Source organism: Hippoglossus hippoglossus, chromosome 3 (assembly GCF_009819705.1).
Source record: "Hippoglossus hippoglossus isolate fHipHip1 chromosome 3, fHipHip1.pri, whole genome shotgun sequence".
Classification (NCBI taxonomy): Eukaryota; Metazoa; Chordata; class Actinopteri; order Pleuronectiformes; family Pleuronectidae; genus Hippoglossus; species Hippoglossus hippoglossus.
In genome coordinates, this window is record NC_047153.1 from 20,236,433 (window position 1) to 20,251,197 (window position 14,765).

At 42.5% G+C, this 14,765-nt stretch overlaps 1 protein-coding gene across 1 annotated transcript in view; it reads right to left on the reverse strand.

Moving 5' to 3' along the window:
• Nucleotides 1-80: 80 nt before the first annotated feature.
• Nucleotides 81-14,765, reverse strand: part of LOC117758538 (ras-specific guanine nucleotide-releasing factor 1-like) — a 27,922-nt gene continuing 13,237 nt past the window's right edge. The window contains exons 12-27 of the mRNA XM_034580294.1: nucleotides 13,969-14,111; nucleotides 13,584-13,666; nucleotides 12,451-12,699; nucleotides 9,895-10,268; nucleotides 9,237-9,353; nucleotides 7,031-7,201; nucleotides 6,499-6,605; nucleotides 5,602-5,714; nucleotides 4,461-4,521; nucleotides 4,142-4,248; nucleotides 3,912-3,996; nucleotides 3,569-3,766; nucleotides 2,618-2,697; nucleotides 2,351-2,468; nucleotides 2,098-2,166; nucleotides 81-1,507 (exon numbers count right to left, since the gene is read on the reverse strand). Of these exons, the coding sequence (XP_034436185.1) occupies nucleotides 1,415-1,507; nucleotides 2,098-2,166; nucleotides 2,351-2,468; nucleotides 2,618-2,697; nucleotides 3,569-3,766; nucleotides 3,912-3,996; nucleotides 4,142-4,248; nucleotides 4,461-4,521; nucleotides 5,602-5,714; nucleotides 6,499-6,605; nucleotides 7,031-7,201; nucleotides 9,237-9,353; nucleotides 9,895-10,268; nucleotides 12,451-12,699; nucleotides 13,584-13,666; nucleotides 13,969-14,111 (2,168 nt within the window). The 3' untranslated portion in view covers nucleotides 81-1,414. The remainder of the gene's footprint in view (nucleotides 1,508-2,097; nucleotides 2,167-2,350; nucleotides 2,469-2,617; nucleotides 2,698-3,568; nucleotides 3,767-3,911; nucleotides 3,997-4,141; nucleotides 4,249-4,460; nucleotides 4,522-5,601; nucleotides 5,715-6,498; nucleotides 6,606-7,030; nucleotides 7,202-9,236; nucleotides 9,354-9,894; nucleotides 10,269-12,450; nucleotides 12,700-13,583; nucleotides 13,667-13,968; nucleotides 14,112-14,765) is intronic.

Sequence of the window (14,765 nt, forward strand, 5' to 3'; positions counted from 1 at the left end):
CCCCCCCCCCCCCCCCACCTGCACAGCCAGAGCCACAAAGCTCCTGGGCTAATACAGCATGAGACAAACACACGGCAGCCTTCAGAGCCTTCTCCCCCTGAGAAAGAATAGATTTATTAACAAGAGGTAATCAGGAAAGAATACACTTTTATACAAAACTGGAAATATTACTCAAGCTGTTGAAACAGACTGAAATATAATTCTCATACCACTGGGTATTGCTCACTGCAAACATCTGATGTGCCTGTTAGAGGGTAAAGATGCATGTGCAAGGGCGGGGTGTAAATACAGAACACGTACTGTTCTAGATATAGGTTTGATTTAAACACGTGAAAGTGGTACATGCCTGCCACTTAAGCTTTAGGTGTTTTTCTATACAAAGCCAGTAAAAAATACATATAAATATTCCAAGAGTAAGCACAATATTACTACTGTATAGCTCCTGCTAACACATTATAGACAGGATACAGAATGTGTTACACTTATAAGTTGTTTTCAACGTTTGTTTCAAGGTGTCATACACAGGAAAAAGTTATTACAGAGTTGAACGATCATAAGAATAACACATTTTGAGGGATATGTCTTTAAACACATTGCACATCAGGAAATGCATCAGACTGCCTGCACGTTAATATTGTACAGGGCAGGTGTCTCTGCTTCATTTGGCAAATTGTAGAATAAAATAGTTGACATAGTTCTGTGGTATATAATCCATTTCATGATTAAGGCAAAAAACCATAATGCACTGGCCAAAGAGGATTAACCACAAAAACTATGCTCTCGCTGTTTTGAATGTAAAAGCTGGGAATTTAACTTCCTGAAGTGGCTCAATATTGGTTACATCTGCTACATACACTGCCCGGTGCTTATACTGGATATATACATCATGATGCCCACCAGGGGAATAAGTTGACAGTAAGCTAAGCGTTTAAAACCCGTCTCTACAAACTGAAAAAACCTGTCCCCGTCAGAATCAGCAGGCTTTGACTCCAACATGTTAACATCTCTCAAATCTCTGCAGTTCTCTCTTGAGCAGGAAAGTTGATGGTCATGTGTCGAATGTTACTGCCACCTCTCATGAATGAGCGTCTTTGTTATGCTGCATATTTCCAGTATGATGTGGGTAAGTATCGTGTCTATGTACTCTCCCGGCTGTTTTATTCTCTGGCTGAAAATAGCTTCATTGTAAAGTGTAGTTTAAGACGATAAATAACATATAAATACTCTGTGACTATATAAATAAAACCTCTCTGGGCTTCTACTCAAGTCTCTAATAACAATTATACATAACGGGTCCATTGGGGAACACATACTAGAAGAGAACGGCCTACTGTGTCTAATACAAATAATAGTGTATGTACATTATGATATATAGTTTGTGAACTGTCCATGTGAGGGCTGAGGGAGATCCTCCTCATGATGACGTTTTGGGCTCGATTCTCAGAGACGCTTCGTAGAGGCTCTCCTCGTCCAGCGCTGCACTACAGTCCAGCAAGTACTTTGCCACCTGCAGCAACAAAGAGCACAACCACAATGGTTTTTATATAATTTCTGTTTTTATATTGTCCATATAAAATAGTATGATTGAATGAGAGCATGTACACATATAAATTTGGGTTATATACATTTTCTTAATGCATCTGAGTCCTGAGTTGGCTGCGTTGTAATTCAGACAGAGACAGAATCTCAAAAAAAAAAATGTATTTGGTTCTCAAACAGGAAAGGGTAAAAAACTAAAATGAGGCTATCGGATCTGCCAAACTTTTATCAATATTTTGTAATGTTGTTGTTTGGAAAAAATACAGAAATGTTTACTTTATTGTTAATTATCACTAACTAGTTATCACAGGTATACATTTGACCTATAAAGCCATAGGGGGGCAACCTCTCAAAACTTCTCAGTGGCCTCTTTATTTAGATTAAATGGAAATAAAGAGTTCACATGGTAATGTATTTTTGACGTATTAAACTCGAGTACCAATCAATACAGACGTATATCCATAAAAAAACTGAAATGATACATTCAACTAACTCATCCAGACAGGTAATCAAAGCTCCTGAAAATGTACACAGTTAGAAAAGTTATAATAATCTCACCTTTGGTTGATAATCAATCTTGTAAGCTGTTTGCTGAAACTGACGTATCTCTCTGATGATGTGAGATATCTGAAGACAAGTGAAGGAACAATTATATAAGATTCAACCTTACAGACTTTGTTGTCAACCAGTTTCACAATCATTAAAAAAATGATCAAATGAACACAGAAGATGCACATAAGAAAAACTAAATTCAAAAAAGGATTTAATCCATTAATGTGATGAATGTAGATCATCACATGGGTGTTTTTACCATCCTCATCTTAGAGAAGTTGACCAGGCTGTCCTCGGTGTAGTTGGGCGTTCCCTCCTCGATGAAGGCCAGGTCGGTCAGGTACATTCCCAGGTAGGGGACACAAGGAGGGTCACAGCTGAGGACAGCAGGCGGGTCAGAGGGACACAGCAGTTATACAGGTGTACACACAAAGAGCAATAAACAAACACATAAGGAACAAGTAAAAATCCCTCTAGTAGAATGTGTGAAGCCTCTACAGGAGAGAGAGGAGCTGTGGACACCTACTTCTTCAGAGCTTCTCTCAGGTTTTTGAACCGTCCCTCTGACGACACCAGCTTCTGTAGCTTGTCGATCACAGTCTTTGTCTGGAAAATGTACCAAGGCGAAAAGGTTACAATCCAGATCAATTTAATTCAAATGTTTTGTTGACAAAGTTTTATGAATCGAGGAAAATGTAGGAGAATTTTCTCTCTGAGCATGTTATTGTCTTTTCACTTTGTTTGATTTGCAAAAATTGTGTTCAGTTTTTTTTCTTTTTTTATTATCGGTCATAAAAAAAAAATAAAGAATGAAATGCTCAAAGGACCAAGAAACATTTTTGTGCAAAGAATCAGAAGTGAAGATCAATACCACTCGCATAGCTGTCGAGTAACTGTGAAGGTAGAACTAGGAGACAGGAGGCTTAGCTTAGCTTTGCTTAGCATAAACACTGGAAACTGGGAAACCACTTGCCTGCCTCTGTCCAAAGGTAAGAGGAGGTAAAAGTTTACCTCCCATCAAATGGTAAATGGTTACTGATTAAAAAATTGTATCTCATTTGTTGAATCAGCACAAAAACCAAAGAGTAAAAACAACTAGTTGTGGTTTTATGCGAAGTCACATCCTGGAACTAAAAAAACACTCAATAGAGTTTATAACTCCACCAACAATTTTCGGCGAAATCAATGAAAATGTTGAAAACAATGTTAAAGATAGGAGAAACATTTTTCTGGATCTATCCCCTGATTGGATTCCAGAGTCCTTCCTTCAAGTTTCGTGGTAATCCGTCAAGTAGTTCCTGTTTACTAACAAACAACCCCTGATGAAAACATACCCTCCTTGGTGTAGGTAATTATTTCTCGGCTGGGATGTCCAGAGAAAAACAAAGCTAAAACCTGAAGATTACCGTGACTGTGAAATATTGGTTAACTTCACCGCTGGAAGAAATCAGGCTTCAGTCAGATAAGAGGCCGGTACCTGCTTGGAGACTTTGACCCAGGTCTTCTTGAGGCGAAAGATAGAGCTGCGGTTTAAAGAGGATGTGATCTCCAGCACTGCGTTGTAGTTGTGGAGGCAGCGGCAGATGTCAGCCACCGCCACCCATTTCTCCATCACCCCAACACGCATGTTGACATCGTCCCAGTGCAGGATCTCCGTGGCGATCCTGTTACTGATCTGACAAAACATAACAGACATCTTGATAATAATGTTTATGTATGTATGTATGTATGTATGTATGTATGTATGTATCTATCTATCTATCTATCTATCTATCTATCTATCTATCTATCTACTGTATCTATCTGTCTAAGACACGTACATCGTTGAAATGCTTGGTTGTTTTCATGATGTACGGAGTTCTCTCGTTCTTGTCGTTCTTCATCCAGCCTTGACCGAAGAACTCCCTGTTGAAAAAAAAAATGTTTTCAAATGATCAACAATGAAAAACACACAACATGTGCACTTCCCTTCACCCTCCCACTCAGCCTCTATGACTTGTTTTTATTTGATAGAGCGAGTGGCTTTGTTTGAGTGTGTGCGTGTACTCACTCGTATGGGATGACCTTGAAGACCAGGTGGTCCAGCAGTGTGAGCTGCTCCGCTATCTCCAGGGCAGAGTGGCTCTCAAACGGTTCAGTCTTACAGTCCTCCATGGCCTGACACACACACACACACACACACACACACACACACACACACACACACACACACACACACACACACACACACACACACACACACACACACACACACACAGAGATAGTAAATGGCGTGTAAAGTATAAATCATTTCTACAGGACACACAGCAATTTTAAGAAGTAAAAGGTTTTTTTGAATACTGAAAAGGCTTTTGTAATGTTTCCCTCACCATCTGTGTGATCTCCTCCAGGGTGACCTGGTTGTCTCCAGGGTCCTCCTGAGTAAGAGTCCTGCATACAAACAGACAAACGTGCCATTATTTGTCAGTTTTGTCCAAAATTGCTTTGACCTTTCACAACGTAAATGGATTTAACCTGATGAAAAATAGAAAACGTTGACCCATTCAACTTTTGTATTCATTTCTAGTATTTGTTCAGTTTGGGTTATGGGCACTTCAGGTTTCAGCTTCATACTTTAATCATGTGGGCAGGTCGATTAGTTTACACACAAAACTGTATTTTTTTTGTGCTACACAAATGTAAGTGCTTGTTCTATCTTCCACAGAGGAAGATTGTTGTCTTATGGTTTTTAATGATGGCATGGTTGTGCGGTGGTTAGCACTGTGGCCTCACAACAGGAGGGTTTCCAGTTCAAATCCAATTTCTGAGTGGAGTTTGTATGTTCTCTCTGTGTCTGTGTGGGTTTTCTCTGGGTACTCCGGCTTCCTCCTACAGTCCAAAGACATGTAGACGAGGGTTGGGTTCATTGGAGACTCTCAATTGATCATAGATGTGAATGTGAGTGTGAACGGTTCTTTGTCTCATATGTTGGTGGCCCTGTGATAGTGAACGGTCCAGGGTTTCATTGTTGGCGTCGGCAGTGGCAGTTCTAGCTTTGTTCATAATTTCACTGATACACGTTCACATGAGTAAACCCGATTCAAATCCTGACCTTTCTTGCCTTCCGTAGGTGCGGCAGATTCCACCGCTCCACCAACCTCGGGCTTTCAGTGGAGACCTGAGGTGAACCTGCCCCCTCCCCATCTCCTACTTCTGACTGTGAGATCTCAGCAGGTGGATACATGCCGAGCTCACAAAAAAATGGCTCACTTACTAACAAGATTAACTGAGCCTCACAGTGACATCATATCATTGACGCGCCACTGAGTGATAGAAAGTATATCGTGTGAACGTAATAATTCAGTTTTTTGGGGTGTGTGCCCCATGCCGCCCCCGACAAAATGCCCATATCTAAATCATATCTAAAGCATTAGAAGAAATCTTGCAGAATGTTTTTCTACCTGATTACAAACAGATGTGTCATTAATAACTGTATGTGCCACCAAGTGATAACGATAACAGGAAACCGACCTGATGATGTTGGCAGCTGCCTTTCTTTCCTGTGTCAGCAGCTCTGGGTCATGCATCACCTCCTCCAGGAAACCAATTACCCGCATCTTCAGCTCTGTGTTCAGCTCAAAGTCCTGAGGACCAACACATTTACATTTACATTTTTCATTTAGCTGATGCTTTTATCCAAAGCGACTTACAGTAAGTGCATTCAACCATGAGGGTACAAACCCAGAACAACAAGAATCAAGAAAGTACAATTTCTTCAAAAAAGCAAAACTACAAAGTGCTATAAGTAAGTGCCATTGAAGTGCTACTAAACTGTTAGTTTAAAATTGTATTTAAGGTATAGTCAGAAGAGGTGTGTTTTTAGTTTGCGGCGGAAGATGTATATACTTTCTGCTGTCCTGATGTCATTGGGGAGCTCATTCCACCATTGAGGAGCCAGGACAGCAAACAGTCGTGATTTTGTTGAGTGTTTAGCTCGCAGTGAGGGAGCAACAAGCCGATTGGCCGAAGCAGAGCGGAGTGAACGGGCTGGGGTGTAACGTTTGACCATGTCCTGGATGTAGACTGGACCCGATCCAGTGAAGGGAGCGGAGGAGGGGAGTAGTGTGAGTGAATTTAGGTTAAAGACCAGCCGAGCTGCTGCATTCTGGATGAGCTGCAGAGGTCGGATGGCACTAGCAGGTAGACCTGCCAGGAGGGAGTTACAATAGTCTAGGCGTGAGATGACCAGGGCCTGGACCAGAACCTGCGCCACCTTCTGAGTGAGAAGGGGGCGGCAACACGACAACAACAACAACAACAACAACAACAACAAGAGTGTCATCACACAAGGGTTGTTGGGTTTTCTTCTGAAAAGGCATGGAGTGACAGAAACGAAGAAGAGGAGAAAAGGAGGAAAGTTAGGTGTACCTGTGAGTGTTTGGAGACCCAGTGACGCAGCACATTCAGGACTCGGTTTGTGGCAGCTCTTCTGATAACAAACTCTTTGTCCCCGTTCCTCTGGTCCGTAGGAAAACCTGGGACCATGTTTAACAACATCATGTCCAGACTGAATGTGACAAACTAAGAGCATCACTACCTTTAATGGGTTTCTATGTTGTTTACATACAGAAAAAGATGAATCATCAGTTTTCACAGTAAATATTCATCAAGGAAATGTACATTATAGCCAGAGTGTCTTCCCTCATCATCCTATCTTATATTCTTGCTTTGCACGATTCTTTAATTTTAGAATTATATTCACCCGAACAACAGATCTGACAATCTAAATGTTATTTCTCAAAAGTAAAAGAATTATTCCAAAGTCATGTTATGAAACCAATCTCTTTTTGTAACTGATTACACTTCAATACTTTTAATTATAACATATCTAAATGACAGCACAATAGTATAAACAATCCTCAACAAGCCAACAGATGCACCATCCCCTCGTGTGACTGACCTGTGCTGGCGAGCGACATACGACGGTACTTCTCCTTGGTTGGCGTGCCTTCGTTGGCACCAGCCGTGGCGATGGCAAAGGCTGAGGCGGCAGAAAGGGCACTGCGGTTATTGTCCAGCTCCCGGCAAGATGACACCACCATGCCATTGTTGAAGGAAAACAGGGAAAACTCTGCAAGGAGGGAAACAATCAAATCCCTTAATTACTCTTCACTGTTGTGCGTAATGTGAAGAGAAAGTTCCACTTAATTAAAAAAAGTTTTTGACAGGATCAGGCTGAGAGGGAAATCGCCTGTTAGGTTATTAAAGGGATAGTTCACCGAAAAATGAAAATTCCCTCATCATCTACTCACCGCTATGGCGATGGAGGGGTGGGTGAAGTGTTTGAGTCCACAAAACACTTCTGGAGTCTCAGGAGGATCAGGGGATACTGCTTTGTTGAAGCAGTATCCAATACAATTAAAGTCAATGGTGTCCTCTCCTTCAGATGTGATAAATCAACAGAAAAAACATAAAATGCCCCCATACTGCTCGTGTGGTGTCATCCAAGTTACCGGAAGCCCCGACATTCATTTTCTACTTGAAACAAGGTCATTTACACCATGTTTTTAGCCTAAGGGGTGGAGGCATGTTATGTCTTTTCTGCTGTTTCATTACGTCTGAAGAAGAGGACACCATTGACTTCAATTGTATCGTATTCTGCTGCAACGCTGTTTACGCCTGAAACTCCAGAAGTGTTTTGTGGACTCAAACACTTCACCCACCCCTCCATCGGCATAGTAGTGAGCAGATAATGAGTGAATTTTCATTTTTCAGTGAACTATCCCTTTAAAGGTGACGTTGTTTCCTTTGTTGACCACTAGAGGGGAACAAAGAGCTAAAACGGACCCAGCAGAGTGTGCCCTGCAGCTCGTGGTGGTGATGGTGTACACTCCACCGTGTCTGCCTCTCTGCCGCCCTCCCTCTCTCCCTCCTTCTCTCCCTGCCTTCCTCCGTTCAGCCGGGGGCGGTATAGAAGAACACGCACATCGTTGCTAAGGTACAAGGTTTCCTTCCACCTACTCACACAAGGCGCTGGCTTCCCTTGTATCCAGCACCGTGGGAAGAGAACACACTGGGGATGAATTGTGCCTGACGACCTACAGGCTCGATGCTCCCTCTCTCTGCAGTATGGGAAGGGCCACGAGGCTGTGGGTGGTTTTTATCAAGACCTTATTTGGCTAGAATTACACTCCTCGCTTTCTGAGAAGTTAGCTACAAGTCGGCTGTGGCAATGTTTATTTAACTCTGTATAACTCAACCGCTGTAACTTGTCCCACCTGCTCAGTCGGAGTGTGGGGTTTTCCTCTTTTTAGATTTGAGACATGATTGGAAAACATATTATCCTTCCTTCGATGTTGATATAATCGTGAATCTACATGTTTCCGATGTTCAGTAACACCTGCCAGGTTTTCCTGCTAATAATTGCACTTAACTGAATATTTCTCAGTATTTAAAGGTTTTTATTGTGTAACTCCAAGAAATGTGCAGTTGAATGTTCCAGGTGTATTAGAGGAATAGTTTGACATTTTGAGAAATATACTTATTCAATTTCAGGCTGAGAGTATATTGAGAAGATTTGACATCCTGGGATTTCCATGGTTACCTGGCAACCTAATGTGACTGAATAGCGTAAAAACCTTTAAAAAATGTGTAATATCAGTCTTTGTACTGATAAAAATCTTTTATAACATACTATAGGTCCTGGTCGGCAGATATTGTTTCCTTCTGACAGACCCAAGCTACTTCGTTGCCCCTGTTTCCAGTTTTTGTGCTAAGCTAAGCTAACAGACTGCTGGCAATGCCATAATATTTCCTTCACAGGCATGAGAGAAACATTGATCTTCTCATATAAAAATTAATCTCTAGCCAAGGAATAGCTGTTATGTTATAAATGTTTTTGTTATTGAAAATATCTTTATAATATCTATTATCATTGATCAGTTCTTTGACAGGATGTTCCTCTGGTGAGTACTTTATATGCAACCAGCACTAAGCACTACGCTACTGTAGTTTCCCAGCTTTAACATTGTGCTCAATGTGCTTGTCATTCATTGTTGACAGCCGGAATTAGAAGTAGATTACAAGACATTCTAAACAAGTCTTGGAGATAGATGATGATAATAATATAATTATAATAATAATGGAGAAACAGAGACATACTGTACCAGAGTTTTTGGACTTGACATTCTTAGGTGTTGACGGGGACTTGGGTGGAGACATTTCTGCTTCTACCTCGTCACTCGGACCTGGGTCCTCATCACATTCCTCTTTCACTGAAAGATCTGCACAGAAAAAGTACAAAGTGTTTCAGATCAAGAGGAGAGACAGTAGAGAAAATGTGTGACAAAGAAATGTGCAGACGTAACCACTGAGATGGTATAGAACAGAAGGTCTAGACAAAAATTGTCTAGACTACAAAGCCCATTAAGTCTAAAAACAGGAAACATTTAAAAAGAAATTGTATAATTTCATAAAAATGTACTATTATTGTTGATAGTGCTGCTTAGTTGAATTTTATATTGTTGATAACAAAAAATTGTTTTTATCCCCAAATAAACACAAAATTATCTTTTGTAATCTGATCTAATGTTATGATTCTACATTTACAACCTGAGAATCTTTTGGCTGGTTCTTGGGTGTTAAATCCCAAGTGATACCCTTTATTTAAACAAAATATGAATTATGTAAGCTCTACTTTAATGGAATACAGAGGATACATATATGATAGATGTGAGCCGTGGACAGGGGACTTGTAAAACTGAAACCACAGTGAACAAGCTCCTCATTAAAACTGAGTACAATCCCTCGGACAGTGGTTCTGACCTTGCTTGTTAAGGGCACTCTCCTCAGCCTTGCCTTCGGCTTTGGCCTCTCCCTCGTCGGGGATCTTGCTGGCCATGGTGCTGGACACGTACAGCTTGTTGATGTCGAGGGTGGTCTTACTGAAGGGGGACATGGTGGTGTGCATGCTTGCATAGCCATTGGGGGAGCAGCTGAGCGCGGCCAGGTCCAGGGCTTTGCCCCCTGTAATGATGGGGATGTTGAGCGAGAGCTTGCGACGGCGGTTGGGCGAGGACGTCTTGGTGATGGAGAGAGGAGGAGGGGAGGAGAACTTGCGGCTGGCACGCGGCGACGTGGGTGGCTCGCCGTAGAGGAGTTTGTTGTTCTGGCTGCTGGCGAAGAAAAGCTCCAAAGAGCTGCAGAGAAGGAGGGAATGAGAGAGATGAGAAAATGGAAGGAGGTGTGTGAAAAAGACAGAAGGATGAACATCAGCAACTCTTGTTCACAACTGACAAAACAACAGTTTAAAATGATTTTAGCAGCCTCAATGGGAGACAGTGGTAGGGGGAGATATGGGGGATCGTGGCGCTCGGTGTCGGTACACAGAAGCAGAGAGGGAACACCACAGAGCTCTTCGGGAGATCTTGCCTCTTTTATTTAAGCTACATTGTTTAAGACAGCATCCTCCTTGCACTGAGAGCCACCCCCTCTGAAGGCCTATAAATAGCATGTCAAGTGACAGTGTGGGAGGCACGGGTGCTGCCAACAGCAACCAGCCCAGGGGAGGCCCACAGAGACACGGGGAGAGAGAGACCGAGCGAAAAGGGGAGCCAGATAGAGATGGAGAGAGGGGAAGTGGGAGAAAGAGACAGAGGTGCAATGCAAAAAAAAAGAAAGCAGGGGAGAAAACAGACAGAGAGGGAGGGGGCGAGAGAGGAGCAACATAGTGGATATGGATTCCACCACAGCTAAGGCTGTATGGGAGTGGGCGAATGGTAAGCCTCCTTGTTGTTAGCCGCAGCCATGTTGTGTCTCCTCGCCTGTATTTGCAAAACAGTAAAAGAGAGATGAGAGGAGGAAAGATGAGGGCTGAGGGAAGGAGGAGGTATAGGTTGGAGGGGAGGAGAGGGATGTAAGCAGGTAAGGAAGATAGGACACAAGAGGAGAGGAGAGGAGAGGAGAGGAGAGGAGAGGAGAGGAGAGGAGAGGAGAGGAGAGGAGGGTTCTGGGTGCAAAACACCACCATCAATATTTAATACTGTAGAGCCACTGCAGATGATGGGAGAAAAGGAGCGGGAGGGAGCGCGAGAGAGAGAGAGAGAGAGAGAGAGAGAGAGAGAGAGAGAGAGAGAGAGAGAGAGAGAGAGAGAGAGAGAAGACGAAGAGACAAGTAGAGAGGGTGGGGTCCTGCAGCAGAGTGAGGGGTTGCCATGGTGACAGCGCAGCGGAGAGAGGGATGGTCAGACTTGTGGAAAGAAAAAGAAAAAGCGAGAGAACGGTAAAGGGTAAAGAGAGTAACGAGAGAGAAGAGGAGGGGTTGGGGTAAGGTGGGCGGACGCGGGACCCAATTAACTGTGATGGCGGAGTGAAGATGTGACGGCCTGACCCCTCGCTGCCTCCTCTCCGGTCCCTTCTCACCTGGACGAGATATCATTGCATGACAGGCTGCGCATTGACCGGTCCACGTGAGTGCAAAGACAAAATCAAACAGCAGGGAAGTCCCACCTTTTCACTGCACCATTACCACGGCAGTGTCGCTGCATCTTCAGGAGAAAACAAGTGGAAATCAAAACTTTGTTCCTCATTCGGTGGCGACGGGCTGCAGGGATTGACCTCAGAGACGCGTAACAGTGTCTATTCACATGCTAATGGAGTGCTCAGGGATACAAATAGAAATACTTCACCAAAAAGGGTGAAAATAACTCTGTGTCAGATTGAGATCTACAGCTTCTGCTGGTTGACACATGTTTTCTGTGCCTGGTTGATATTGGTACTGTATATATTGAAGACATTACTTATTTGACTTGATCGCATTTTACTAGGCCTTGGAACTTAGTTGTCCCATGTTGTTAAAGCACAGGCGCACGCACACGTGCACGCGCACACGCACACACACACACACACACACACACACACACACACACACACACAAACACACACACAGGTTTACCCAGCTATCCTTATTAGTACTTTGCATTGACTTCCATCCATTGTGGACAGCTAAAACAAAACTTCATCCCAAACCTTAATCATGACCAATTCATGCCCCATCTAGAGCCCATTGGCTATTAACCTCTGGAGTCAACAACCAATATTATGGTGCTTCCGGTGTTGACAGTGGATATCTGGGCCAAGACTTCATTGGCCATACACTGTTTACAGTCAAACAACCCGAGTGGAACGTTTCTCCACACAAAACGCAAACAACGATAGTTTTTTAGGTGTTTCAGGTCCAGGCGAGACTTTGGCTAATCTGCAGATGAATTAAAAAGCAAATAGCTAATGCATCGATCTCCAAACAGACTGTTTACCAGCAGGCAACCAAAGCCTGGTTAAATATGGTTGGTCCAACTGGAAACGGAAACCACACACGCTCACCGTGCAGGGATGGCACTGATGGGCTTCTTGTAGATGGTGATGAGCTTGTCCAGCACCACGTCGGCGCTGGTGAAGACGCGGTAGGAGTGGAGGAAGGTGTTCAGGAAGTCGATGGAGAGGAAGCGCAGGTCCGTCAGCCTCTCCAACAAGCGCTCCACGCTGGCGTAGCGGATCTGCAGCACCTTGCAGGAGTTCATCATCTTACTGAAGCGAATGTCAACGTCGTCACAGTACAAGCTGGTGTCAGACCTGTGTCGAAAGAGCAAACAAAGGTTAGTATGTTACTTATGCTACTAAACTGTAGTTATGTTATGTGTAGCATATATAGATATGGATTTGTTTTCTACCCAAATGGAAAAAGCTTCTTTTCTATTATGTGCAATTATCCAGGAATAATTTGAGGATAAATAAATTTGAACCACAAGAATAAAGTCCTTGGTACTGGCCTCTGGGGGCCATAAATGACTTAAGGAACTCTTAGGGCTCAGTCACACATACCTGAATACAAATTTCAAAGTCAAAGTTCAGGAAAATTGAACACCATGAAAAGTCACACTTGTTTTAGCAAACCAAGAAAATTTTTTTTTCAGCCCCCTTCCTGCTGCTGACCCAGGAGGGGAAAGTTCGCCACTTCTACATTTGCGTATACGTGACTGGGCCCCTCATTCAGGGCCCCTTGGACCGTACAAAGGACCGAGCATGAGGGTTTGTATGTCTTTATTGTTAGCAGAACTTGAGGGCTCTAAAGTTCAAGTGGTGACTTTGCACACATTCATAAGGAATGGGACCATGTTATTAGATTGTTTTTGTACTTCTATGAATGTGAGGACTGATTTTAAAGTTAGAAGATGTTTGAAAAGTGAGACATGTTTGTCATCTTCTCATGTGTTTACATTGCTGTTTGAGGTCTGGGTAAATTTTGAAGGTAAGCATGGAGTTGTGATTGTTCAGGTTACGGCCCAGAGAATAGGTTATGTCATTAAAGGTCCTTACAAGTATAGAAGCGTGAGCTTTGGCACATATAATCATGCATTTTTCATGTTACTATGTATCTACTGCATGTGATGCTGATGCCAGTCTCTGTTTGTGCATGTATAATGTATGTGCTTGGCTGCGCGGCGTCCGACACACACTTAATCATCTGTGGCACGGAGACTTTACTGTTTTCCTCGAAGGCGTTCATCATCAGACCGTTGCAGCGGATGTTGTCAATGCACTGTAATAATGCAAGCAGACAGAGACAGTATAACAAAGAGGGTGAGTGAGTTCACAAATCCTGCAAGTTTCTATTCCCACATCAGATCACATGTGGACCTATATAAACCCACAGCATTGTTAAAAGCAAACTTACTTCTATACTCTGACTGACAACAGATTAACATAGTTTAGTCGATATGGTATGTAGGGAGCGTTAGCTCTCAAACTCTTCCTGGAGTTTATTCCATGACTCCTGCTCTGTGTTTATTTATGATATACTGTATTCAGACTTATATACTTTATACCGGTGAGGAGACAAACCTGGCTGATGTCACTGGTCCACGCCGACTTCTCCTGTCGGGATGAAGCCACCAGGATGACGGTGTAAGGCTGGACGTCTTTGGGCTCCACCATCACTTTAAAGTCCAGATTCTCTATGTCCTGGCCGCTCCTCTCCCCTTTAGCTGCAAAGAACAAATTCAACGACCTTTATTTGAATAAAATACACTGACATCAAACACCATAAGACCATTGGAAAAAGAGGAATAGAAAACAAAACAAAAATGTTAACAAAATGTGACTGTAACTCTGAAATATAATATTTTGTGATTATTTGCTTTTTTCTACACTCCATATTCATGTTGTATACTACACCCGCCTATATAATTATAACACTCTATATGCATATATGTATTTGTCTATTTCAATATCTACTCATATATAGTGCACAAATACAATAGCCTATACATCCTTGTGAAATCATCCTTTGCAACCGCACTTTACTTGAGTATGTCTCTCTTCAAATAACATTTCTGTCTGAAGTGAAGGTGTATCTTATCTTATTTGATGTCACTTATCTTAGTGATTTATTGATAAATATTTGATGAAGTAGCCAAGTAAGGGTGATAAATACCCATGTTTACTATTGTGAGATTCCAGGATTGTGTCAGATACTATAAAACCGGCCACTTTAGAAACACAGCATGAGTAATTTTAATGAATCCTGGACTGAAGTTTGTTTTCTCTGTTTGGGAGCTATAGTTACAGAAAAACAGTTTGACTTGATGTTTCATCTACTTCATGCAGCACATATAACCTTCTGCGTTTCTACATATATA